Source organism: Lasiodiplodia theobromae, assembly GCF_012971845.1.
Source record: "Lasiodiplodia theobromae strain AM2As chromosome Unknown scaffold_5, whole genome shotgun sequence".
NCBI lineage: Eukaryota > Fungi > Ascomycota > Dothideomycetes > Botryosphaeriales > Botryosphaeriaceae > Lasiodiplodia > Lasiodiplodia theobromae.
The window spans coordinates 283,594-307,624 of NW_023336541.1; the positions used below are offsets into that span (position 1 = coordinate 283,594).

The 24,031-nt window shown below is 53.6% G+C and overlaps 9 protein-coding genes across 9 annotated transcripts; 4 read left to right on the top strand and 5 right to left on the bottom strand.

Moving 5' to 3' along the window:
* Positions 1-345: 345 nt before the first annotated feature.
* Positions 346-1,628, bottom strand: LTHEOB_1937 (S-adenosylmethionine synthetase; the record flags this gene model as incomplete). Its single annotated transcript, XM_035510693.1, has 3 exons — positions 346-804; positions 860-1,487; positions 1,540-1,628. The coding sequence occupies 3 exons, from the start codon at positions 1,626-1,628 to the stop codon at positions 346-348; spliced, it is 1,176 nt and encodes a 391-aa protein (XP_035364877.1).
* Positions 1,629-1,974: 346 nt separating this feature from the next.
* LTHEOB_1938 (ATP binding protein) lies at positions 1,975-2,853 on the top strand (the record flags this gene model as incomplete). The annotated part of the gene is made up of 1 exon (XM_035510694.1): positions 1,975-2,853. The coding sequence occupies one exon, from the start codon at positions 1,975-1,977 to the stop codon at positions 2,851-2,853; it is 879 nt and encodes a 292-aa protein (XP_035364878.1).
* A 1,726-nt stretch (positions 2,854-4,579) lies between these two features.
* LTHEOB_1939 (Beta-d-glucan cellobiohydrolase c) lies at positions 4,580-5,883 on the top strand (the record flags this gene model as incomplete). Its single annotated transcript, XM_035510695.1, has 3 exons — positions 4,580-4,836; positions 4,897-5,147; positions 5,204-5,883. 3 exons carry the CDS (start codon positions 4,580-4,582, stop codon positions 5,881-5,883), a joined length of 1,188 nt encoding a protein of 395 aa, XP_035364879.1.
* Positions 5,884-7,167: 1,284 nt separating this feature from the next.
* Positions 7,168-8,120, top strand: LTHEOB_1940 (Carbohydrate-binding module family 1 protein; the record flags this gene model as incomplete). Its single annotated transcript, XM_035510697.1, has 3 exons — positions 7,168-7,299; positions 7,364-8,015; positions 8,116-8,120. 3 exons carry the CDS (start codon positions 7,168-7,170, stop codon positions 8,118-8,120), a joined length of 789 nt encoding a protein of 262 aa, XP_035364880.1.
* Positions 8,121-8,782: 662 nt separating this feature from the next.
* Positions 8,783-9,936, bottom strand: LTHEOB_1941 (Short-chain dehydrogenase/reductase SDR; the record flags this gene model as incomplete). The annotated part of the gene is made up of 3 exons (XM_035510698.1): positions 8,783-8,976; positions 9,056-9,748; positions 9,855-9,936. 3 exons carry the CDS (start codon positions 9,934-9,936, stop codon positions 8,783-8,785), a joined length of 969 nt encoding a protein of 322 aa, XP_035364881.1.
* A 551-nt stretch (positions 9,937-10,487) lies between these two features.
* LTHEOB_1942 (Glutamyl-tRNA b subunit protein) lies at positions 10,488-12,476 on the bottom strand (the record flags this gene model as incomplete). The annotated part of the gene is made up of 4 exons (XM_035510699.1): positions 10,488-10,902; positions 10,953-11,179; positions 11,239-11,852; positions 11,918-12,476. The coding sequence occupies 4 exons, from the start codon at positions 12,474-12,476 to the stop codon at positions 10,488-10,490; spliced, it is 1,815 nt and encodes a 604-aa protein (XP_035364882.1).
* Positions 12,477-17,784: 5,308 nt separating this feature from the next.
* Positions 17,785-18,951, bottom strand: LTHEOB_1943 (NAD(P)-binding protein; the record flags this gene model as incomplete). The annotated part of the gene is made up of 4 exons (XM_035510700.1): positions 17,785-17,939; positions 17,991-18,522; positions 18,569-18,849; positions 18,903-18,951. 4 exons carry the CDS (start codon positions 18,949-18,951, stop codon positions 17,785-17,787), a joined length of 1,017 nt encoding a protein of 338 aa, XP_035364883.1.
* Positions 18,952-19,970: 1,019 nt separating this feature from the next.
* On the bottom strand, positions 19,971-20,532 carry LTHEOB_1944 (Glyoxalase bleomycin resistance family protein; the record flags this gene model as incomplete). Its single annotated transcript, XM_035510701.1, has 2 exons — positions 19,971-20,459; positions 20,518-20,532. 2 exons carry the CDS (start codon positions 20,530-20,532, stop codon positions 19,971-19,973), a joined length of 504 nt encoding a protein of 167 aa, XP_035364884.1.
* Positions 20,533-21,360: 828 nt separating this feature from the next.
* Positions 21,361-22,943, top strand: LTHEOB_1945 (Hexose carrier protein; the record flags this gene model as incomplete). The annotated part of the gene is made up of 2 exons (XM_035510702.1): positions 21,361-21,822; positions 21,876-22,943. The coding sequence occupies 2 exons, from the start codon at positions 21,361-21,363 to the stop codon at positions 22,941-22,943; spliced, it is 1,530 nt and encodes a 509-aa protein (XP_035364885.1).
* Positions 22,944-24,031: the final 1,088 nt, after the last annotated feature.

A 24,031-nucleotide genomic window follows, 5' to 3' on the forward strand; every position in this document is an offset into this window, starting at 1 on the left:
CGCCGACGCTTTTGTATTATATTGGTGGAAACCAAACGAAAAAACCAAGGTTGCGAAGAAAGCTCTTCTTTTCTCTCTTATTCGTCTGCAATACTATGCAGCTCTTGCGCATATTGCAGCGTTACACTTCTAGAGAGTCTATGTTGAATACTGTTGACAGGTGGTATCTTGCCCAAAAACCCAAGAAAGATTTTTCTCTTTTTAGATGATCCCTGACGCCGTTTTGTTTGTTGAAAAGATAACATCAGTCGTTACCGCGTTTCGTTGACAAGACGTTGAGTCGTCAACTTAAAATGTTCATTGCAAAAGAAGCCGGAAGGAAAATTAAGCTTTTGGCTCATGCAGTTAGAACTTGAGCTCCTTGGGCTGCTCCCAGGTGAAGGTCTGGTCGGTGAAGTGACCGTTCTTGGCGGTGCGGTTGTAGATGGGGTTGGTAAGGTTGAGCTCCTTGACGATGACACCGGGCCTCATGTCGAAGTTGTTGCGGATGATCTCGACGAGCTCATCCGAGGTCTTGTCAGAGGTGCCGTAGGTCTCAACGAACAGGGAGAGGGGCTCAGCGACACCAATGGCGTACGAGAGCTGGACGAGGGCACGGCGGGCGAGGCCGGCCTTGAGGAGGGACTTGGCGATCCAGCGGGCCAGGTAGGCGGCCGAGCGGTCGACCTTGGAGTAGTCCTTGCCGGAGAAGGCACCACCACCGTGGGCACCCCAGCCACCGTAGGTGTCGACGATGATCTTACGGCCAGTCAGACCGGCGTCACCCTGGGGACCACCGATGATGAAGAGGCCAGAGGGCTGGATCTGTGGAGGGGTCAGCGGGAAATCCCAACAAAATGCGCTTTCTGTTGAAACTTACGTGGTAGACGGTCTTGTCATCGAGAAGGTGAGCGGGAATGACCTTCTTGATGATCTTCTCCTTGATCTCCTTGCGGAGCTCCTCGGTGGTGATGTCCTCGGAGTGCTGAGCGGAGACGACAACGGTGTCGACGCGCTTGGGGATAACGGCACCGCCGTCGTGCTCGTACTCGACGGTGACCTGGGTCTTGGTGTCGGGACGGAGCCAGGGAAGCTCGCCGCTGTTGCGGGCCTCCTTCATGGCGGAGTTGAGCTTGTGCGACAGAAGGACAGTGAGGGGAAGCATCTCGGGGGTCTCGTCGGTGGCATAACCGAACATGATACCCTGGTCACCAGCGCCGAGCTGCTCAAGAGCCTGCTCGTAGTGGAGACCCTGAGCGATATCGGGGGACTGCTGCTCAATGGCGACAAGGACGTTGCAGGTCTTGTAGTCAAAACCCTTGGCGGAGTCATCGTAGCCGATGTCCTTGATGGCGCCACGGATGATCTTCTGGTAGTCGAGGTGGGCCTTGGTGGTAATCTCACCGAAGACCATGATCATACCAGTCTTGGTGGCGGTCTCGCAGGCAACCTTGGAGAGCGGGTCCTCGGCAAGGCAGGCATCGAGAATGGCGTCCGAAACCTGGTCGCTGCAGCACTGTCAGAACGAGCGCGTTTCTGCGCGGAGCAGCGGAGTCATACGCAATCTTGTCGGGGTGACCCTCACCGACCGACTCGGAGGTGAAGAGGAAGGTGCCCTTGGGGGCAGTGCCATTGGGAACGGAGACCATCGTGGCGGCTAGAAAAGGCTCTGGGCGCGAGGGCGAGAGAGCGAGAGGAGAGGAGGGCGGAAGTGGACGTGGAGAAGAAGAGGATGAAGAGAGAAGGTGGGTGGAGGAGGGGAAAAAGAGACAATGGCTCTGGGAAAAGACGCTAAGCCGACCTTTAATTGCCGGGCGCAAAGCACCTCATCCCGCCATTTTTTCGCTCACCGCCTGCCGCTCCGGTGCCTTTCTGCCGCACGTGCCGCCGCTCGGAGCTTCCGCTCGGTCGCAAGCGGCGCGAAAAAGTCGCCGGCCGTCAGCTCGGTCGCCGCATGTGAGCGCCTTCGATCAAAACTCCCCGCATCGCGACGCCATGAGCAAGTTCGGCACTCTGGTCATGGGCCCGGCCGGCGCCGGCAAGAGCACCTTCTGCTCCGCCCTCATCCAGCACCTGCGCACCGTCAAGCGCTCGTGCTTCTACATCAACCTCGACCCCGCCGCCGACGACTTTGCGTACGAGCCCGATGTCGACATCAAGGACCTGATCAGCCTCGAGGATGTCATGGAGGAGATGGGCCTCGGCCCCAACGGCGGCCTCATCTACTGTTTCGAGTTCCTGCTGGAGAACATGGACTTCCTGACCGAGCCGTTGGAGGAGGTGACGGAAGAGTACCTGATCATCATCGACATGCCGGGCCAGATTGAGCTGTACACGCACGTCCCCATCCTCCCCGCTCTCGTCAAGCACCTCACGCGGGGCTCGCTGAACATCAATCTGTGCGCCGCCTACCTGCTCGAGGCAACCTTCGTCATCGACCGCGCCAAGTTCTTCGCCGGCACCCTCTCGGCCATGAGCGCGATGCTCATGCTGGAAATGCCGCACATCAACATCCTGAGCAAGATGGACTTGGTCAAGGACCAGGTGGCCAAACGCGAGCTGAAGCGCTTCATCACGCCAGACGCCGGCCTGATGGACGACGACCCGGCCCACAAGCTGGAGTTCGAGAGCGACGGTGGTGACCCATCTGCGACCAAGAGCGTCATGACGGGCTCCTCGTTCAACAGGCTGAACAAGGCGGTGGCGCAACTTATCGACGACTTCAGCATGGTTTCTTTCCTCAAGCTCAACGTGCAGGATGAGGACAGCGTGAACGCAATCCTCAGCTACATCGATGACGCCATACAGTACCATGAAGCGCAAGAGCCGCACGAGCCAATGGACGAGGCCGACGCGGGCATGGACGACGATTGAATTGGTCCGAGGAAATGCATGGTTGGGAGTTCTGGATGAAGTTTAAGAGTCGGGCATAGCAATGGCGTTTCTGGATACCAAGAAGAGGAATGAGGGTCGATTTGAAAAGGTTATATGGACGAACTAATGGAGACACCGGACGCAGTTCCGTATCGTCAGTTGCCCACTTGCATCACCACGTAACTCGATGGCGTCTTCAGTCTAATTGTATCCTTCCGCCAACGGAAATCGCCAGTGTGGGTGACACAACCTCTTAAGCCAGCACATGATGGCTGGGAGGATTCTTGTAGTCTGCAAGACTACATACTAACTTGTCGAGCTTTTGCCGAAGTCGAATCGTTGAGACCGAAGTTCTCCGCGCTGCCGAAGCATCCGCTGCAGCCTCAATGCGGAGACATCATTTCTTGCCATTTCCGGCAGCACTGTCACGGCCTGACCACAGTAGCGGGTGTAGAAACTGCACTTCCGTCCTGATTCGTGAATCGAACAGTAAGCCGGTGGCTGTGGCATTCCTCAATGTGGGTTCGGCTATTCAAGTTCGTGCGACCAGTCCATACATTGGCGTATCTGGGTCCAGGTCTGTACAGAGGCGATCTTCGCGTAACAAGTCACGGTGCGCAACCTTGCATGGTGGACCAAATTTGGTTCGGGATGACGAAAGGAGGCTGCTGAACTGCCACCTGGCGATCACAGCAGGATGACTTTTGGCAGTACCTTTCCGAACTCCTTCACAACCAACCTATTTGGATCCCATGCATGACGTCAAATCCGTACGTCTTACGTCTCAATGCCATGTGAGAAAAGGTGGTTTCACTTCTCGGGCAACTTCCGATAATTTGCACCGATGTGGGGAGAATGCGCAGAAGAAACGCCGGTAATCTCATGCAGGTACGCCGTGCCAGAAGCAGCAACGCTAAGCAGCCATCTGAGACCAATCGACGTTTCCAAACGAATCAAAACCCCAGGCCACGCTCGGGCGCAGGTACGGTTGTTCGAAGCGCGGGGTAGCACACCACATCTTTTATCCGTCAATCTTAATCAACCCCAAACAATTGAGGATCGTCCTCACCTGGCCAAGCTTTTCCTCGATAAGTCGCACGCTATAACCACGAATAAGTCACGTTTTCGCAGATTAATTACCCTTGCCGGATTACGAGCCCGCTGGCTCCGGCGGCTCATCTCACTGCTTTTACCGTCTCTCGCTCGCCTCTCAGGTGGTGTCACGCTCCGCTGACTTGGCGACCCATACAATCCACGATTCAGTCCTAGTCCGTTTTTCCACAATCAGCCAGCATACCACGGACCCGCTTGTTTCATGCTCTGACCCGCTGCCATTGGATCGGTTGTGCTTTTGCATGTAAACATGGCTCTATCCGGGTTTCCCGGCTGTCAAATGCTCCACTGCAGGCAAGTCCGTGCCAAGTGTGGACATCTTCCCAGCCCACAGGCTAAGACTAACAGTCCCCGAATGAGCCGCAGCCCCTTTGAAGTTTCTGGATTGAGCTTTGAAACTGGATGGCGGTGCCATTGTAACGGGCGCTGAGCACGTTAGCGACGGAAAGTCGGTCCAGTTCTCCGGCCGCCGCCATGGAGCCATGCTCGCCCTGTGCATATGCCATACAATATAAAACAGAGCCTCCCGCTTGCTCTATCTTACTCCGCAAGCGCCTTCCAACAAAGCCAATTCTCAGGGACAGATTTACCTTCGTCGTTCTTTCTCGCCACAATGAAGCAAGCTGCAGCGCTCGCCCTCGCGGCCGTGCTGCCGTCCGTGTATGCTGCACCGGCTGCTACCTCGTCGACAGCAGCAACCGTGACCGCAGCTGCTGCCACCGACAACCCGCTTGCCGGCTACAGCTTTTACGCCAATGCCTACTACGCGTCTGAGGTCAGCGTGGCTGCTGCATCCCTCAGCTCCGCGGGCAGCACTGCCTTGGCTGCTCAGGCTACCAAGGTCGCCGAAGTCCCCAGCTTCTACTGGCTGTAAGTTACCGATCTCAGGTGCGATCAAGTTGTGTAACAATAAGCTTACTCCCGCTTCAGCGACACCCGTGCCAAGATCCCCATGATCGACGACTTCGCGAAGGACGTGCAGACCAAGAACGCGGCTGGCGCAAAGCTGACCCTGCCCCTGGTTGTCTACGATCTTCCGGACCGTGACTGCGCTGCCGCTGCTTCCAACGGAGAGCTGGCCATCGCCGACGATGGTGTCAACATCTACAAGACCGAGTACATTGACGAGATCGTCAAGAAGGTCAAGGCCTACCCCGATGTGTTCTTCACGTTGGTCATTGGTATGTTTAGCTTGCAAAACTCAATTTGCATTAACCATGCTCACATCCATTTTCAGAGCCCGATTCGCTCGCCAACCTGGTGACCAACCTGAACGTGGCAAAGTGCGCCAACGCTGCGGATGCGTACAAGGAGAGCGTCACCTACGCCATCAAGCAGCTCAACCTCGACAACGTTGCCATGTACCTGGATGCCGGACACGCCGGCTGGCTCGGCTGGCCTGCCAACCAGCAGCCGACAGCTGACCTGTTCAACCAGCTGTACAAGGACGCGGGTAGCCCGAAGGCGGTGCGCGGCCTCGCGACGAACGTGTCCAACTACAACGCGTGGAGCATCGCCACGTGCCCTTCGTACACACAGGGCAGCACCATCTGCGACGAGAAGCGCTTCATTAACGCTCTCGGCCCGCTTCTCGATGCCGGCATCGCCCACTTCATCGTCGACCAGGGCCGCTCCGGCAAGCAGCCCACCGCTCAGGAGCAGTGGGGCGACTGGTGCAACGTCAAGGACACCGGTTTCGGCATGCGCCCGACCACCGAGACCGACGACGCGCTGCTTGATGCCATCGTCTGGGTCAAGCCTGGTGGAGAGGCCGACGGCACCTCGGACACGTCGGCTGAGCGCTACGACACGCACTGCGGTGCCAACAGCGCGCTCAAGCCCGCTCCTGAGGCCGGTACCTGGTTCCAGGCCTACTTCGTCCAGCTTCTTCAGAACGCCAACCCGGCTTTTTCTTAAATGCCAACTTGGCTTTCTAAATGAGTCGCGAAGTCCAACCGCCGTCAGGGGGGATTGGTTATGAGGAGGGCAGCTCTCCGATCTTTACGACATTCTTCATGTGAATACCTTTGCAATATCTGTCCATACTTTTTGAAAAATGAACTTCTCCCTCGCTGAATCATTGTTTGTCCATGACTCAATTGGTGTTTGTGATGTCTCCACTGATAAACATGATGCATTTGGGATTTCTTCTAGAAGACATTTCTGCTAGCATCCGGTGCTATCCGATGCCGAGATGTTTGAAACTGCCATGGTGAATAGCGAAACAACTACGAGTCGTGCCCCAACATCCGTAAAAATCTCCGTCGTAACATTTTAGAGCACTGAATCACAATGGTTCGACGCATTTTACAGATGCGGCAAAGCGGATGCTCGGCGGGGCTCGTTCTTGCTTCGCGTGGAACACACCTCCTCAACCTCCGTGCCCCATCACCCACACCTTCTCCACAAGCTGCGGGCCATCTGTCGACATTGCTCGCATAACACGGGCTCGATCGTGTCAATAGCAAATAGCCACGTTCTCACTGCCGCCACCGTCCCACCTGCCGGCTCAGCAGCGCCTATCTCCCCGCAGCCGGGAGCAGATCGTGGCGTGGTTTTTAATCAACCCGAGGCGGATCTCCAGCCCCTGCGGACCGCGATGCCGACGACGGCCGCCCCCTGCATGCCCATCCAATAACAGCGGCTAAACTCCCACCAATGCTTGGGCAATTATGCTTAAAAAAAACTTATGCAGGGATGTTGTGGACGGCGACGCTCCGTGTGCACCCTGCGTCGTTCATGTCTCAATCGGCCATTTTTTTTGTTTCGAAGACGCATTGTTCGCAGTTTATGCGCCATTTGCCTCGTGGCTGGCCTGTGCTCTACTTTTCTTTGCATTTACCGGACATGCCGGCCCTGAGTTGCCGCTCAGATATAGCGGGTACGCAGCTTCCGTTAGGCTGATATCCGGCTTCACGGCGTTGTCGGGAAGGGAGGCGCTGCAAAACAGATTCGAAATGCTGTGCAATCTACGCCAAGGTTGTCGTAATATCTTGCTTGATCAAAGCTTCTGTTGTTTGCTGGCTGGCTTGGCTGGAACTATAAGATGTCTTGACCGCCGCCGGGATCTCCTATTTTTTGTACCTCATCCAGGGCTTTTCGCTACTTTATATCTGTCTTTTTCTAGTAGTACCCGCCTCTCACTCTCTACTTACCTTCATCTTTGATCTTCCTGGCAAGATATCCATTTTCCCTTCAACCATGTTTGGTCAAACCCTTCTCGCTGCCGCGACTCTCGCGGGCTCCGCCGCTGCCGGCACGGTGCTCTGGGATGGACGGTTCAATGAGTTCAATTCGTCGGAAGACCTCAACAACTGGTCATGGGCGAACCAGGTAAGCTATCCTGCCCTATCATTGTGCAAGTTTTCCAGTTACTCACTCACCAATTCCCCATCAGGTCGGCCCCTACCAATACTACATCCACGGCAGCGGCGACGTGACCGACTACGTCAACCTGTCCCCCGACTACAAGAACCCAGCCGACACCGTCTCTGAGCAAGGCGTGCGCATCACCATCGACTCGACCGCCAAGTGGAACAGCGACATGTGGCGCACGGAGCTGATCCCGCAGACGACGGCCGCCATCAACAGCGGCAAGGTGTTCTACCACTTCAGCATCAAGCGCACCGACACCAACGCACCCTCGACGACGCACGAGCACCAGGTCAACTTCTTCGAGTCGCACTTCACCGAGCTCAAGTACGGCTGGATCAGCGGCGCCGCCGGCGACAGCAACCCCAACCTGCAGTGGATGGTCGGCGGCACCGGCAAGTGGGAGGTCGAGTTCGCGCCCGACGTCTGGCACAACGTCGCGTACGAGATCGACTTTAGTGCGTCGACGGTTGGTTTTTGGCACAGCACGGGCGAGGAGGACCTCGTGCAGACGGTCGCGCCCGTCGCGGCGAGCACGAGCAGCAACGGCGCTGATTGGCACCTCGGCGTGCTGCGTCTGCCGCGTAGCGGGTACGACACCGATGCTGCGGAGGATTGGTACTTCAGCGGCGTGTACGTCGAGAGCGGCGACATTACGAAGAGCGTGGCTGGTCCTGGTAAGTATTTTGAATCCTCTTCCATCTAGCGCGTGGAGTGCCATCTGCCTCGTTCAGGAGGGTTTCGGTGTACACAACAGCTGACGTGACAATGCAACAGCTTAGTTTCTCCATGATTACCACTGTCTCTATGACTCCTGGGTCCCTTCGACTACGCTTAAGGCGGCTCCCTCTACGGCAGCCCTAGCGGGAAGGGTAGCGAAACCGTATGCATAGCTTGGTGGACCGAATGGACAGGGGCGATGGCTTACGATAGGATACGCTTGTGCGAAGCTCAATGTCTACTACTCATAACGGATTTGAGTAAGGGTGTTCAGCTTTGTGAGAGCAGTTGTTCAGTTCTTGTTGATACTTCTTACGTCTGAAAATGTCAGTACATACATACACACAAGATGATGATGATAACCTGGCGTGCCTTGTCATATTCCTTGTCCTGGTCGCCTTACAATTTCATGATAACTCTTGCATCTTTTCCAAATTTCATAGCTAAGGGAAAGGAGGAAAGAAAGCCAGCTATTCCGTGGCAGAAACCTGACTTCCTGTCACTGAACTAACCTCAACAGGAAAATGGCAAAACGGATGAAACACATGCCAGGGCCGTCTTCTTCCAGGCAAAGAAGAAAGAATTTCAGATATTTGTGCATGACTGTATGTCTAGCTTACCTCTACTCACGCTATTTCTCTGAATGTCTAGTCGTTAACACCTCTGTCTAGGAGTCTAGGCCAGCATCGTACAAATTGAAGTACTTCAGCATCACACCGAACCACTAATAAGTCGACGGGAACCCGCTCAACCGCCCACCATCCGTAACCTGCACAGCGCCGTTCAGGTAGGACCCGCCCTTACCCACCATGTAGAGGATCAAGCCCGCAATATCGTCAAACGACCCCTTCCTCCCCGCCGGGACCTGGCTGACCGGATACTCCTGATCATACTCGCCCGTCATGGCGCTCGGATACACTGTGTTCGTGACAGCCAATCAGCACGCCGCTCAACCCAAACGCTCAACCCGCCTCCAGGAAAAGGAAGAACAACTCACCACCCGGCGCAATGACATTACTCCTAATCCCCCACGGCACCAACAGCGTCGACAGCACCTTCCCCACATGCACCGCCGCCGCCTTACTCGCGCTATAGGCCACGCCAGACGTAACATGCCTATTGAAACCCGCAATACTCGCCACCGTCACGATCTGCGCGAGCCTCAGGTCCCCCTCGTCTACCCCTTCCTTCTCGCCATGCACCTCTTTCCTCCACTCCCGCCTCCTCGTCTCCCCCGCCGCCACGCGACCAGCCTGCCACCCGCGCCGCGCATTCCCCCGATCAAGCAGGTGCAAAAAGGTCGCGCTGACCAGCGCCACGCTCGCGGTATTCGTGCGCAGCGTGTCGACCCAGTCCGGGTCGCTCTCGTCGAAGCCGGTCAGCAGGATCTGCTGCAGCTCTTCCACCGTCTGCGCTTCGAGCGCCGGCTTGTTCGGCGGGCCGATCTTGCCGGCGTTGTTGATCAGGACGTCGAGGTAGCCGGCGTCGCGCTCGACGTGCTGCGCGGCGGCGGCGACGGACGCGGGCGAGTTGATGTCTGTCGGGAGCGGGATGACGGTGCCGTCGGCGACGGAGGGCGACGAGTTGAGGGTTTGGGCTGCGGAGGAGAGGACGTCGGCGCGGCGGCCGAGGAGGTAGACGCGCTTGGCGCCGGTTTTGGCGATGGCCGAGGCCATTGCGAGGCCGATGCCTATGCGGCGGTGGTGGGAAGGTTAGTGAGTGCTGTGGGAAGAGGAAGGGGGGAGGGGGGGTTTGGATGGGTAAGAAGAGTGTGGGTGGATGGGTGTATTGCGTACCGCTTCCGCCGCCGGTGATGGCGACGACGAGGCCTTTGGCGCTCAGAATGTTATTAGGGTCGACGGGGGTGTTGGGGTCCATGGCTGGTTTGTTCTGGCTTCTGATCGCTGAAGTGCTGGTTGTCAATTGATGATGATAGCAAAACTGCGGGAAGCTGGGAAAGCTCAAAGATGGGACTGAAGTTTATAAAAGGCTAATTTTATGACTCAGATGAAGATGACTACGGGAGCAATGACTGATACCGCCATCCTGCCGTCTCTTCCCCTCACGTCGGCCGGATTTAAGGTGGGGGGTGATGGCAATTGTGCTATCAATCACGTCACGGTTCAAGCTTGCGTTAGCGGTTTCGGGCCGCGGGCTGGCGTCTGCTTCTTCACCGAACGCCAATCAGCCCCTCCCCCACCTACTGCATTCGATTAGCTCCCCGCGGAAATCTCAGGCCCTCGGACTGCGGAGCTTTGCGCTTTGTCAGCCGAGGTAGCTCAGCGTATCTGATCTTTACCTGGAGAATTTAGCATTTATATCACACCACTGCCTGAACTTTCAAGCTTCTGTCAGACCTTTCTGCTGGAATGAAGGTATGGGATGTTCCGGTTGATGAACGCTGGAATTTCATACGTCTATCCGACTCTTTACGCGGGTATCTCGAGTAACTCCCTCAGAATTTCTTCTGCCTTCTTCGCCTCCACCCTGCCTTCATCTCCTCGTCGGACTGTCTGTCCCACGAGAAACATGAGTTTACCCGTCTGGCCCTTCTCTTTAATCGCTGTAATCGTCTCTGGATTATCGTCGAGTACGCCTTGTACTAGCGATAGATACTCGTCTCTTGTCATAGGAACCAACAAAAGGTTCTCTTTTTCGATGATACGCTCGACAGGCCTCTCATCGCCGTAGAAAACTTTTGATAGGAGTTGCTTTGAGGTCGGACCTGTAATTTGACGGCGCAGCAAGTGTAGGATGATGGAAGCAAGCTGCTCGGCTGGGACGATGTCCTCGGACCAAGCAATGTCTGCGCTAGTCATCAAGCCACCGAGTTCCATGAGTAGCCTTGCGTCTATTAGCTTGAGGCCAAAGTCTGCTGAAGTCCTCATACGTACCAATTGCCAGCAGCTTTGCCCAACTTCAAGGAAGCCTGCTCTTCTGGCGTCGTCTGTTCGTTCAGGATCTTGACGACGTCGAAATAGTAATCGAGCCTATCACCCGTATCCAACCCAACCAGGGTCTTTGCATCCTTCATGCTCAAGCCGTACTTCGGATCCATGAGCATCTGGACAGTCTCATCCGGCAAAGCAGGCAGGGTATCTCGAAGATGCTGGACGAGATCCTACAACGGCGTCAGCAACCACCCCCCCCCAAAGCCCACCAAAAAAGAATAGCTCTCACCTCGCCAACCACCACGGGCCCCAAATCCGGATCAGGCATGTACCGATAATCCACCTCGCCCTCCTTCCCCCTCAACTTCCTCGTCTCCGTACTCCCCAGCGTCCACCCCCTCGTCTCGCCCTCAACAACACCACCCGCCTCCAGCACAGCAATCTGCCTATCCCTCTCCGCCACGATCGCATCCTCGACCGCCTTAAAGCTGCTCAAATTCTTAATCTCCGTCCGCTGCCCCAAGCCCGTCACACCATAGTATTCCCCATCACCAGCCGACGCGCCATCCCGCCGGCGCACGCTGACGTTGACGTCGGCGCGCAGGCCGCCGACCTCCATTCCGGCCGTGACGGCGCCGACGCCCTTGAGCACCTGCTGGATCTTGCGCACGCAGGCGGCGGCCGTGGCCGGGTGGTGGATTTGTGGGAGTGTGATGATTTCGACGAGCGGGTGCGAGACGCGGTTGAAGTCGAGCAGGTGCGTCGACGGCGGCTGCGCGATGGTTTTGGCTGTGTCTTGTTCCATTTGGATTTGTTTGATGCCGATTGTGATAGAGGCGCCGTCGCGCGGGTCGATGCCGTCGTGGGCGTGGAGCGTGATTTGGCCGTCGCGGGCGAAGGGCTCTGTGTGGGGGGGATTGGGAGGTTAGCGTGTCGATGCGTTGTGAATGGGTGCGAGGAGGGCATACCATAGTACTGGGTGATCTGGTAGCCCTGCGGCTGGTCCTGGTAGAAGTAGTGCTTCCGGTCGAAGCTGCTCTTGGGCTGGATGTCGCATCCTAGCGCGATAGCGGCGCGCAGGGCCGGGATCAGCGTTTCGCGTTGGAAGTGCGGCTGAGTGCCCGGGAATGCGACATCGAATAGGGCGGCGTGGGTGTTGGGTGCGTCGGCGGTCGAGGTCGCGGCGCTGGAGAACAGCTTGCGAGCTGTGTTGAGCTCGGCGTGGATCTCGATGCCCACCGTCAACTCCCACTTCTCTAGAAGCGGATCCACTGCCTTGGCCTTGCCCTGATTGTTATTCTTGTTCTTTTGGCCCTTCTTCCGCCGCTCTTCGTCCTTGAGCTGCTTCCTGAAGGGCACGACGTCATCGTGGAGGCGTGCGGCGGCGTGGAGGTAGCGAGCGGCGGGCTGGAGCGCGATTGGGCGGGCGCGGGGCGATTGGTGGAGGCTACGCAGGCATGATTGGCATATGTATGGCTTCCGTCGGAGGGCGGCTTCGAGAAGGCTTCGTGAGCGCGTGGGAAGCATGGTTGCGGAGCTGCCATGTTGATAGCGTGGGAGTGTTTTTGCTCCTGCGCGCCGGCCCGAGCGCAGGGTCCTTCCCCGGAGATCCTACCCTACGATTCATCACGCTTTTATCGTTGCAGACGTCTAAAAATTCAGATTTCTGAGATAGAGATACTTGGCGGGATTTAATACTCTATTACACAGAGGATTGTAGTTCTTATCTCTTTATAGCAACTTCGCATAGCGTCTTAGGACCGTGATGCACTATATTAGGCCATACGTCCGTAGACCATTGTAGATGTTGCCAACCAACCGTATCATCTTCAAGCATGCAGTGCATGAGCAACAAACAAATTCACGCTAGCCTTCAGCTGCGGTGACCCCTGCAAGTGCCTGTATTCACCCCTGTTCAGCGAGATGCAGCTACTCACGTGCTTTACAAGGTTCAGCCGCACCTCGTCAGTCCAAGGCTGCACTGCACACCGAAGGCCTCCATCTCGAGTAACATGAAGTTCGACTATGGCTCCGAACACCAGAAGTTCGACCCGCAAAAGGAAGGCGCCCGAGGACTCGCAAGCCAACACCAGATCTGTTCCGCGCGCTCGCCGTCAGCTTAGAGCTCCCCGCACGGAGATCTGGAGTATCAATTCTTACCACGAAAGCACAAGAAGTGCATCTGATCTGCCGAGAGTGCCGGAAGCGAATGTCTACCTTAGTTGGTTCTCCTAATCATGCTTACAGAGAAGCATCGCTTGCATCTTATCTGACTTGGATTGGGCTCCAGAAACTTCGTCCGAAACCGATGCGGGCGTCCGCAGACAAGATACCACACCTCCGCAAGGACCTCTGTTACACGCTCGAGTACGACAACCGACGGATAAAACCTTCAGGCTCAGAGGAATCCCAAAGGAATGGGATAAAGCCGAGATCCAACGGCGCTTCAAGGAGAAACTGAGCCTCGGAGACAATACAGCAGTTGTGGTCCGTTCCTTATCCAAAAACCCATATCGCCATGAAGAACTAGTTGCGACCATCGAGTTCCCAAGCAATGCCTTAACCGGTCTCGGTCACAGTGTAAAATCAGAATGGCTCATAATGGTGGAGGGACACGAGCTGCTGCTCGACACCCACTTCTTTGGAATGACGCCTTTACATGCTGCGGATGATTCGAGCTGTGATGTCGAGTAAGAATGCTAGCCTTTGATAGTATCTAATAGGTGTGTACTAATTATATTTATAGTATCATTGCTCTTTCAGGCCTCAACGGTCATGCTTTCGGCTCTTTCAAGAGCAAGACCAATGAGCCAACCTACATGTGGCTTCGGGACAGCCTCCCGTCCGACATTCGACATGCCAGAATTTTCATTTATGGTTACGATACTCAAATGATCAACAGCGACTCTTTTCAAAATATAGGCGATCTTGGCCAACAGCTAAAAAGTGAGCTTATACTCTTGAGAACATTGACCGTAGGTGGTCTTCACCCGATAGATGCGCAATGCTCTTACAAGTACTAGGAATCATCAGTTGATCAAAAATTGATCCTGATCGGTCATTCACTCGGCGGTATCATTATAAAATCTGTATGTCGGAGCTGCATTCTCCCATCATTTTGATAGCTGATGCCAAGCAGGCCATCAATAAGATGTCCAACGGTGTAGAAAATGACCAGAAACTCGCAAAGTCAATTTACAGCGTCTTGTTCTTTGGGGTACCCAATCAAGGTATGGACATTGGATCACTTATCCCGATGGTTGGCAGTGGCCCCAATCAGGAGCTTCTTCGATCCCTCGGAATGGAATCTGAGGTTTTGCACAATCTGTCACAAAACTTCCAAACCAATTTCAATTCCCCATACTCAATGGTGTTCTCATTTTACGAGACCAAACAGTCTCCTACTGCGAAAAAGGCACGTGCTCATTCTGTAAAATCACTGATTGGAATACTGATTCGGATCCAGGTCGAAGGAAATTGGACTATGTCCGGCCCCTCTACGGTCCTGGTTGACCGTAGGTCTGCTACCAACGGTCGTCACTGGGAACAGGATGACCGTTATCTTTATCCCGTAAATTGTACGCATTCGGAAATGGTGAAATTTGACAGCAAGCACGATGCAGTATATGCCCAAGTACTGCACTACCTTAAACTATCCAAAGAACGCTCCAAGAGTTAGTAGACATGTTTGACAAATCAGTTTGTCATCATTACTAACCCACAAGCTTCTAGTGGAGCCTCCGGTTCTTTCGGAAGATGAACAAGGTAAGTCGGATGTAGTGCACATCCGACGATATCGCTGATCGCCGCGATAGACTGCTTGAAGTCGTTATCCTTTCCCGAGCAAGAACTGCGAATGAGCCAAATACACACTGCTAAGGACACTTGCAACTGGCTAATTCAACACCCAATTTACCAAACTTGGATTGACAAACCTATGGATCTTTTGTGGATCGAAGGAGCCCCAGGTGTCGGCAAGTCAGTATTGATGAAGCACATCCTGCAGACTCTGAAGACCTCATCAAACAGCCGCCATCTTCTCTTGTCCTTTTTCATCCATGGCGAAGGTTTGGAGTTGCAGAGGTCGAAGCTAGGGCTTCTGCGTGCCATCCTGCACCAAGTCTTATACCAAAAGCAAGCTCTCTTTTCCCTTGTTCTTCCGAAATACATCGAAAGATGTCAAACAATGCAGTCTTGGCAGTGGTCTGAAGAAGAGTTGCAGACACTTCTCGAAAGATGCCTGGAATCGGCTTCCCAGTCCACGTGTGTCACCCTTCTCGTGGATGCTCTCGACGAACTCGGTGAGGATGTCGCACTAGATGTTGTGGAATATTTCCAAAATCTGGTTGATCTACCGAGAAAAAATGCCTTGAACCTACGGATATGCTTTTCTTGTCGACATTATCCTACCATTTCGTTCAATCACGGGCACCGTATTTGTGTTGAGAAGGAGAATTCGGATGATATCCACCGTGCTGTCGGATCAATACTCAAGGGTGTCACTGACTCCACTATCGCATCTCTGATCACGAAGAATGCCAATGGGGTATTTCAATGGGCAGTATTGGTCTGTTCTGAAGCTCGAAAACTGTCAAGACAGAAGAAAACGCCCGCGCACATCCGTCAGAAAATCCAAGATCTACCCAAGGGCCTGCACCAGCTCTATTCTGGATTACTGGAAAATGCACCTCAGACTACCCTCCGGTTTTTCCAATGGCTTTGCTTTGCAAACTGTAGTCTGGATGCGATCGCACTACGTAAAGCCCTTGCTGTGAGCATCGAGCGGTCATGCAGCACTTTACATCAGTATGAAGAGAATCTAGGCTTTGAGGACTCCGAGGAAGGAGTCTCTTCGATGGTCAAAGAGCTTTCTAGAGGCCTTGCCAAGGTGACCAGACAATCGTCAAAACTGCATGTCGGCTTCATCCATCAGTCTATCCGGGACTTCTTAATGAATGGGGGATTTGAATGCCTCGAAAGGTCTTTATCAGTCAACCAGGAAGGAATCTCGAATGCTCACTTGTCAGAAGCATGTCTCAAGTTCTTAGCAACTCTGGAATGGCCAAAAGATCTCAATTATTGCGAGAATCGGACGGATCGCGCCCTACAGATGAACAATTTTGCCGCATACGCCTTCTATAATTGGGCACTCCACGCAGCTCGAGCGGAGGAACTGAACTACTTTCCTCAATTTTTGCTCCGCTATCTCGATAAACCACCGAAATATTCTGACCGAGAATTTGACGACGTTCCTCAAGATCGGCCAAGCAGTTGTGACACAATAGATACCAGCCACCTATACCGGGACACCTACAGACACAGTCCTCCTCGAACTACAACCTTCATACACCTCCTGTCACAAAACAACCTCAAACTCACGCTAAGGCATCTCATTGATCGAGGTGACATGCTAGATGAAAGGGATGGCAACGGACGCACGCCTCTCTCCATTGCCATTATTGAGCAAAGGTCAAACGTGACAAAGCTCTTTCTTGAGACTGGTCGGGTCAACCTCGATTCTCAAGACAAATACGGGAGGACCCCACTCTCATACGCCGCTCAGAGTGGCTCTTCAGAGGAAGTCATATTTTTTCTCGCTTCTCCTAAGGTCAATCCAAATTGCCAAGACAAACACGGGAGGACTCCGCTCTTGTACGCCATCACGAGCGGCTGCGCCCAAAACTTTAAAGCTTCCTTAGAGAAAGTCAAAGCTTTTATTGCTTCTCCTAAGGTCACCCTCGATTGCCAGGATAGCAATGGGAGGGCTCCGCTCTCATATGCCGCTGAGTATGGGTGGTTGGAGGAAGTTCAAGCTCTTCTTGCGTCTCCTAGAGTCCATTCAAGTCGTCTTGACGACACTGGTCGACCTCCCCTCTCTTACGCTCTTAAGTCTCAGAAGTCACACGTAGTGAACGCTCTTTTAGGATCTTCTCCATGCAACCTAAATCACCAGGACTATCTTGGACGGACCCCACTCTCGTATGCCGCCGAAAGTGGATTGTTGGAGGCCGTCGAAAAGCTTATCTCGTCATCTAACGTCGACCCAAACCTCCCTGATAATGAAGGATGGACTCCTCTACTCTACGCTGTCAAATGCGGACACTTAGAGATAGTGAAAGCTCTCATAGCACTTTCTCAAGTCAACGTAAATCATCAAGCGCGTATGGGGACTACTCCTCTTCTGTGCGCTCTTACCTACATGAGACTGGAGATAACCAACACCCTTTTAAAATCACCCAACATTAATATCAACGCTGCAGATTCCCTGGGGATGACACCTCTCTCCCAGGCAGCTCACCTTGGGTGGTTGCAAACTGTTGAAACACTCATTGGGTTTTTTGAGGTTAATTTGAACTTGCAAGACCATTTCGGAGAAACTGCCTTTGGATACGCTCGTAGGGAAGGCCATGAACAAGTTATGGCGACTCTCTTGGGAAATGGCATGTGCGAAGTCACAAAAGCAGAGGATCTTCGATATTTGCTAGTCTCGTCCACTTGTAGGGAAACTGCCCGATCGCGATGGAAGCAAGAGAGAGATAGAAGAGAGAGAGAAAATGCATTTAAGAGAAAGAGGGAAAGCATTCAGAGAAAGAGAGAAAGCATAGATAGAGAGAGAACACGGGAGAGAGAAGGGGGATGAAGAGAGCACCTTGGTTACCTCGGCCTAACAGAACTTATTGAAGGCATTGGACCTTATCTACTACGCGAAACTGGCGTAGGCCTCTTTGAGGGCAAACCGACACTGGAATGGGACCACCTGTGGTTTATTCTAGCATGGTCGATTTTAGATGTGTGCGCAGATGCCAGCTCTGTGTTCAATCAAACTAATCGCTTCCTAGAGCCTAGAACAGATCTCATCGAAAATTACCTTTTCGCCGCTCACTAAGCTGTGCTGGAGCGCTCGTCCAATAGCCAAGGCCCTCACGGAACTTTCAAGTGAGACACGCAAGGGGGTATTTTCCAAGCAGCATTCGGTGAACTCCCTGACCTCTGTGATAAAGGCGTCTCTAAAGCGTTCAAACGCATACTGTGGAAGCTCACGTCTGGATCCCAGCTTGTCATGGACCTCGACATGGTTTTTCTGCCCTTGCATGTTGACCCTCACAGCGCCCTTTTGGCAAATGATCTCGGTGGTGTCTTCCTGTCCAGCTGCCATCATCCTCGTGCAAAACAGGTTCGCAATCCTGCCATCGTAGAACTCGATTATCGCTATCGCGTTGTCACGGTCGTTGATGGTCTCGAGGCCTGGGTGGACGGCAGTGACTCCGATCGCGTGCAAGCTTTTGATCTTGCTCTTTTCCTCGAGGAACCAGAGCATGAGGTCAATGTCGTGGATGGAGCAATCAAGGAATATGCCGCCGCTAGTCTTCGCGTAGTTGACGAAAACGCCCGACGTGTCGAGCAGGTCTGCAGTCTGGGATCGGAATACGACCGGGCGGCCGTAGTCGCCGCTGACCACCTTCTCGTATGCCTCCCGATAGGAGGCATCGAACCGACGCGAGAAGGCACACATGACCTTCTGATTCGGGTGGGTTCGGAGAGACCGCTTGTAAGCATCAACTACGGATTGTGCCTGGTGGAGGATAAGTTAGTTGGAATGCCTCTCAATCGGGTCGAACACTACTTAGCTCGGCCACATCGATGCTCAGTGGCTTCTCGCATAGGACGTGGTAACCTTTCTCAATCGCACTGAGGGTTTGCGTCGCATGGACAGCAGTGGCGCTGGCGATGACGATGGTCTGGAGATCTTCTTTGGCAAGCATCTCGTCGTAGTCTCGGTAGACACGGACGCCGTCCAGCTGGTCCATCGCCCATTTGCATTCGTTCTGATCGGGGCTGCTGACTGCCACCACCTCCGCCCGATGTGTCAAAGTATGGAGGTTGAGGGCATGGCGCTTCCCTGGTTCTCGTCAGACAAGATGTTTCATTGAAGTTGTGGTTAATGAAGCGTACCCATACGGCCAAGGCCAGCAATCCCAATTCGAAGCTTCTGGACAGTCATTTGCGGAGATAGGTGAGCAAGGTGCGGATAGTGGCAGAGACACCAATCGTTCACTGACAAAGAGATTTATTTATGCGCTTTGAAGCACTGCATCTGAAGAGGGAGCACATGTTTGCATGTCTCGGTTGTCTGTTGCTGTGCATGCGGGAATTTTGTGGCGGCGGAGGCAATCCCACCGAGTATCCACCCCACCCCGCATCGCTTCAAACATGCCTCTCAATCCAAGTTTCCCGAGGTTGAAAATCAATCCCCTGGGGCTATCTGGCTCCGAGTCTGTGTAGGAAAGTTGCACGCGTGCCCGAATGGCCGGCAGGTGTGGCGTCCTGATAATCTCGGGCGCCAAATTCCGCGGGTGGAGCTGTCCCCGCCCCAATATGAGAAGGCATGAGGCCATCGCTCATTGGCGTGACATGATTCCTGACCGAGACAATTGTGGTTCTAGCTCCGGGCTTGAACTGCTTCTCTTTGGCATTTGTGGGGATGTATACCCCGCATTTATCAAAAGGCCAAAGACAAGCCACCATCGTCGCCGAAAGACGGCCCGTGGGGCCCATGGCGGCACTTGACGGCCCGTATCAATCCAAGTTGTGTATTACATCCACAAAGACGAAAAAGAGACTGACTTCCTATCGAAATTCAGTGAAAGCAACTTATTTACTGGGAGAAAGAATTGAGTAGAAGATATCTCGATTCTGAAAGACGCTGCAAGCTTGGCATCAATACCTTTGAGAGTCAGGGATCACACGTCACGTTGCAAGTAGACCAAATCTTCACTAAACTCTGAAATGTCGATTTCACACCTCGTATGAATGAAAAGTTGGATGTTTATGGGCGGAGTAGATCTATGGAAGACCTCGAAGGCGCTTGCTTCTTTTCTTGATTCGTAAAACTGCTGGACGCTATGCTGGAGGGACTTCTATCTAGGTTTTGGAAGGAGTTCACATTTGGAAATAGGGAAACTATGTCAAAGTCATGCATGTTCATAGTTTGAAGCCTCTATATTCACCATATTCTCGAAGCTACAATGCAGACCTTAACGCCATGAACTCGAAGCCGACGTCCAAAACTTCGACAATGTTGCCCCAAGGATCGGAAAAGTAGAGGCACACGATTTCACCCTTCCCAGATGGGTCCACCGTCCTTCCAATTTGCTTTCCTCCCTCAGCTATGACCTTGGCCGCCAGCTCTTCCGGATGCGGATCAGTGACGCAGACATGGAAGAAGCCGCTCTTCTGGTAATCGAAAGCCTTCGCCTCCTGGAACCTCGGATTGATGAATTCAAATATCTCGAATCCGACGCCGTTTCCGGTGACCATCTTTGCGAGCTTGACCTCTTGTAGCTCTTTGGGATAGATTCCGAATATGGGGTCATTCGGATTTTCGGAACGCTTGATGTGGCAGATCTTGCCCAACAGCTGGAACCCGAGGACCCTCGAATACCAATCCACGGTTGCTTCAGCATTTGGAGCTGATACTCCGATGTGGTTGAATACGCGATTGTATGTCCTCTGATGGCTTGGTGAGACGATACCGGCCAGTTGTTGGGGGAGGCAAGGCCAAACTTACCCTGCTCTGGGCCATTTTGATGGATGATAACAATGTGTTTCAGGATTTGTATATTCTCAGGACGAGGAAAGTTGAAAGATACAGAACCTGTCTATATCCCTCTGCGAAGGGATATTTATGAGTGACCTCAGAGTGACCCAGCGAGAGTCACGTGCATTGCTCGTCATCTTTCGGCGAGACACGGCCTTCGGCAAGACACGGCGCTGAGATTGAAACTGAGGTCCACGCTGCTGCAAGGATCACACAAAGTGGGTTCTCGTCCGAACAATGAGTAGAATCCATGAATTACTGACGGCGAATCAGGTGGGTTTCCGTTAGCGTTGACGAGGTTTATATTACAAGAGCCAATGGGAAGCAATCCAGCACCGTTTAGCGTCGGCTATAACCTACTTGCTGACGATTTCCTGATGGCCCTGCGCTGGATTGCATCAGAAATTCGGGAATGCATCTCCGAGAATGCAATGTCTCACACATCCCCACACAGAATTACGACACTAGTCGTCTGAGTGGTTTTACTACATAGGCCATATTACTCGCCAAAGGTACTAGCGTACGAAAGCATGGCATTCCCCCGCGCCCCGGATTGACATACCCCAGATTCCCCGCATTTGTCGGCCTGAAGAGGGAAGCAAGGACCGGGGAGTACGCTTTGTCTGCTTTGTTGAGCAGTAGATAGAGGAGAATGACAGAGTATAGATTGATTACCTCACCCACTTTTGTGCTACCTAAACATCCTCCTTATTGATTGCATCTTAAGCAACTTTTCCAGGGCAAAATTCGGCACGTGCAATCAGTGTCTAATCCACTTGAGCGGCCTTGCTGACTGACACAGTGTTCTTCGACATGATGCAGGGCAACGCCTTGAGATACAGCATCACCGCCGCCTGTGGGTCCGGCTTCTTACTCTTTGGCTACGACCAAGGCGTCTTCGGCGGTCTGCTCAGCAACAAGGCTTTCCTCGAAACATTCAACAACCCCAGCGCCACGATCCAGGGCCAGATTGTTGCCACGTATGATATCGGCTGCATCATGGGCACACTGCTCTCCATCTTCGTTGGCGACAAACTCGGTCGAAGACGTTGCATCTTCCTTGGCTGTATTATTCTCATCATCGGTGGCATCCTACAAGCTGCTTCCTACTCCCTTGCACCCATGATTGTCGGGCGCATCGTCGCTGGCGTCGGCAACGGCATGAACACCATCGCTATCTCTATCTGGCAGTTTGAGACGGCTAAGGCGCACGAACGCGGCAAGCTGATCGTCCTCCAACTCGTCACAAACATCTTCGGCATCGTCATCACGAACGTAAGCATACACAACCTCCAGAAAAGAGACACGAGCTGACCCAAGTCTCCCAGTGGATGAACTACGGCTTCACATACATCTCGCACAGCCCCATCAGCTGGCGCTTCCCCCTCGCCTTCCAATGCTTCTTCGCCCTCATCACCATCGCCGCCGTCACCATCGCCCCCGAGTCCCCCCGCTGGCTCGTCATGCGCGACCGCATCGACGAAGCCCGCGCCATCCTCGCGCGCCTCTCCGCCTTATCACCGTCCGACCCCAGCGTCGTCGACGAGATCCAATACCTCGTCGCCACCGTGCACCACGAGTCCTCAGTCCAGCACTCCGTCTCTTTCAAGGAAATATTCAGCTCAGGCGAGCAAATGACATTCCGCCGCCTCCTCCTCGGCGCTGGCACGCCCTTCTTCCAGCAGCTGGGCGGTGTCAACGTCATCGCGTACTACCTGCCGGTGGTGCTAGTGCGGTCGTTCGGCATGAGCGACCGGATGGCGCTGATACTCTCCGCCGTCGACGCCATGTCGCTCATGTTCTGGGGCGCCGTCGCGGTGCTGCTGATCGACCGCGTCGGGCGGCGCAGGCTGATGATGTGGGGGGTGGGCGCGAGCGGCGTGTGTTTCGCTGTCGTCGCCGTCGGATTGCGGTATGGCGGGCCCGGTAGTTCGAACAGGGGCATGTCGATCCTCGCTGTCGTGTTTATCTTCTTGTATTACGTGTTCTACGGCATGTCGATGCTGTCTATTCCGTACATGTATCCGGCGGAGATATCGTCGCAGCGGATGCGGAATATCGGGACGTCGATTGCTACGGCGGTGAACTGGACGTTTGTTTATGTTGTTGTTGTCGTTACGCCGACTGCGATTGAGAATATCGGGTGGAAGTATTATCTCATTTATGCCGTTTTCAATGTTTGTTTCGTTCCCGTCATTTACCGCTGGTATGTTGAGACCGCCAATCTGTCTCTGGAGCAGGTCGACCGTCTCTTCCAGATCAAACATGAAGGGGGCAAAAGCATAAGCCGGGCAGAGGCAACTAGGCTGGCTCGCATGGAGTCCCAAGAGGTGTTAGAAGAAAAGATACGTGGAGCGGAGCATACCGAATTTGCCCAGACTGTGGAAAAGAAATAAAACATCAAGCACAAGCTGGATAATTTCTGGTTAGCTACTGTAACCCCCCGACCTCACATAACATCTTCCGTACTCTCTACATTTGTCCGAATAAGTCCCTGGGCATGTCAAATGGAAAACCAGAAACAATCCAGTCCAGGCCCATCTCCATGTCAATCAGGTTGGTGACACCATGAGTCCCAGCAGGTCACCGCCGCGGGACTTGACCTTCGACTTCCAAATCATTCAAACCCCCAATCAGGGCTGGCAGCAAGCGCAGGCGGAAGCGGCTTATCAAGCAATCAGGCAAGCAGCTTGCAAGTGGCCTTCAAAGGACCCCCTTGATTAAGTTTCAAGCTTAAGCGCTTGTCAAACATAAATATATTATACTCCTGCCTTACTAGGTTTGCCTCTTACTATAAGTGGTATTATCGGAACTTCGGCGCCACGGAGGTCCTTATACAGACTGGCTTTGGTCTATCTCCAGAAGAATACCAACCAGATCGGTTCTCGCCAGCGATGCGCTGGCATCCGACCCCATTAAGACGAGAACAGACCCCGATCCCGCGCCCGCGCCCGCTACAAAAAAAAGAAGAAGAAGACAAAGAGAGCAAAGTGCTCATCAGGTAGTAGTGACGCAAGCATCGATGACGCGGATGTCGAAAAGACTGTTTTGATTCCGCGTGGTATTGAGGTTCCAAGACACTCTGCAACAACCGCATACGACTTTCTGAGCACACACTTTCAAACTGGAGATATTCCAAAATCAAAGAAGAAAGCCTTCTATGAAGAAGCATAGAGAGTCGATGGAAATTCTTAGGTATGTTGTCTAACCACGCCATAATGAACCTCAACACTTAGGTTCATTACAGTTCTCTTTTGCCCTAAAGGCAGCCTGCATGAACCAGCGTGGCGCAGTGGGTAAGGCTGAGCCCTACGCAGGAGTGTATCTCGTTCACCCAGTTGACAAGAATACCAACGTCATCTTCTACCTTAAGCTCACCGAAACCCAGACGGTGTACCCTGCTACCTAGCCACTGTCTAGACTTGTCGATCTTGGGTTCTGCAATCCAAATTTCGAATAGCGGGCCAGTAATAACTAGGCCATA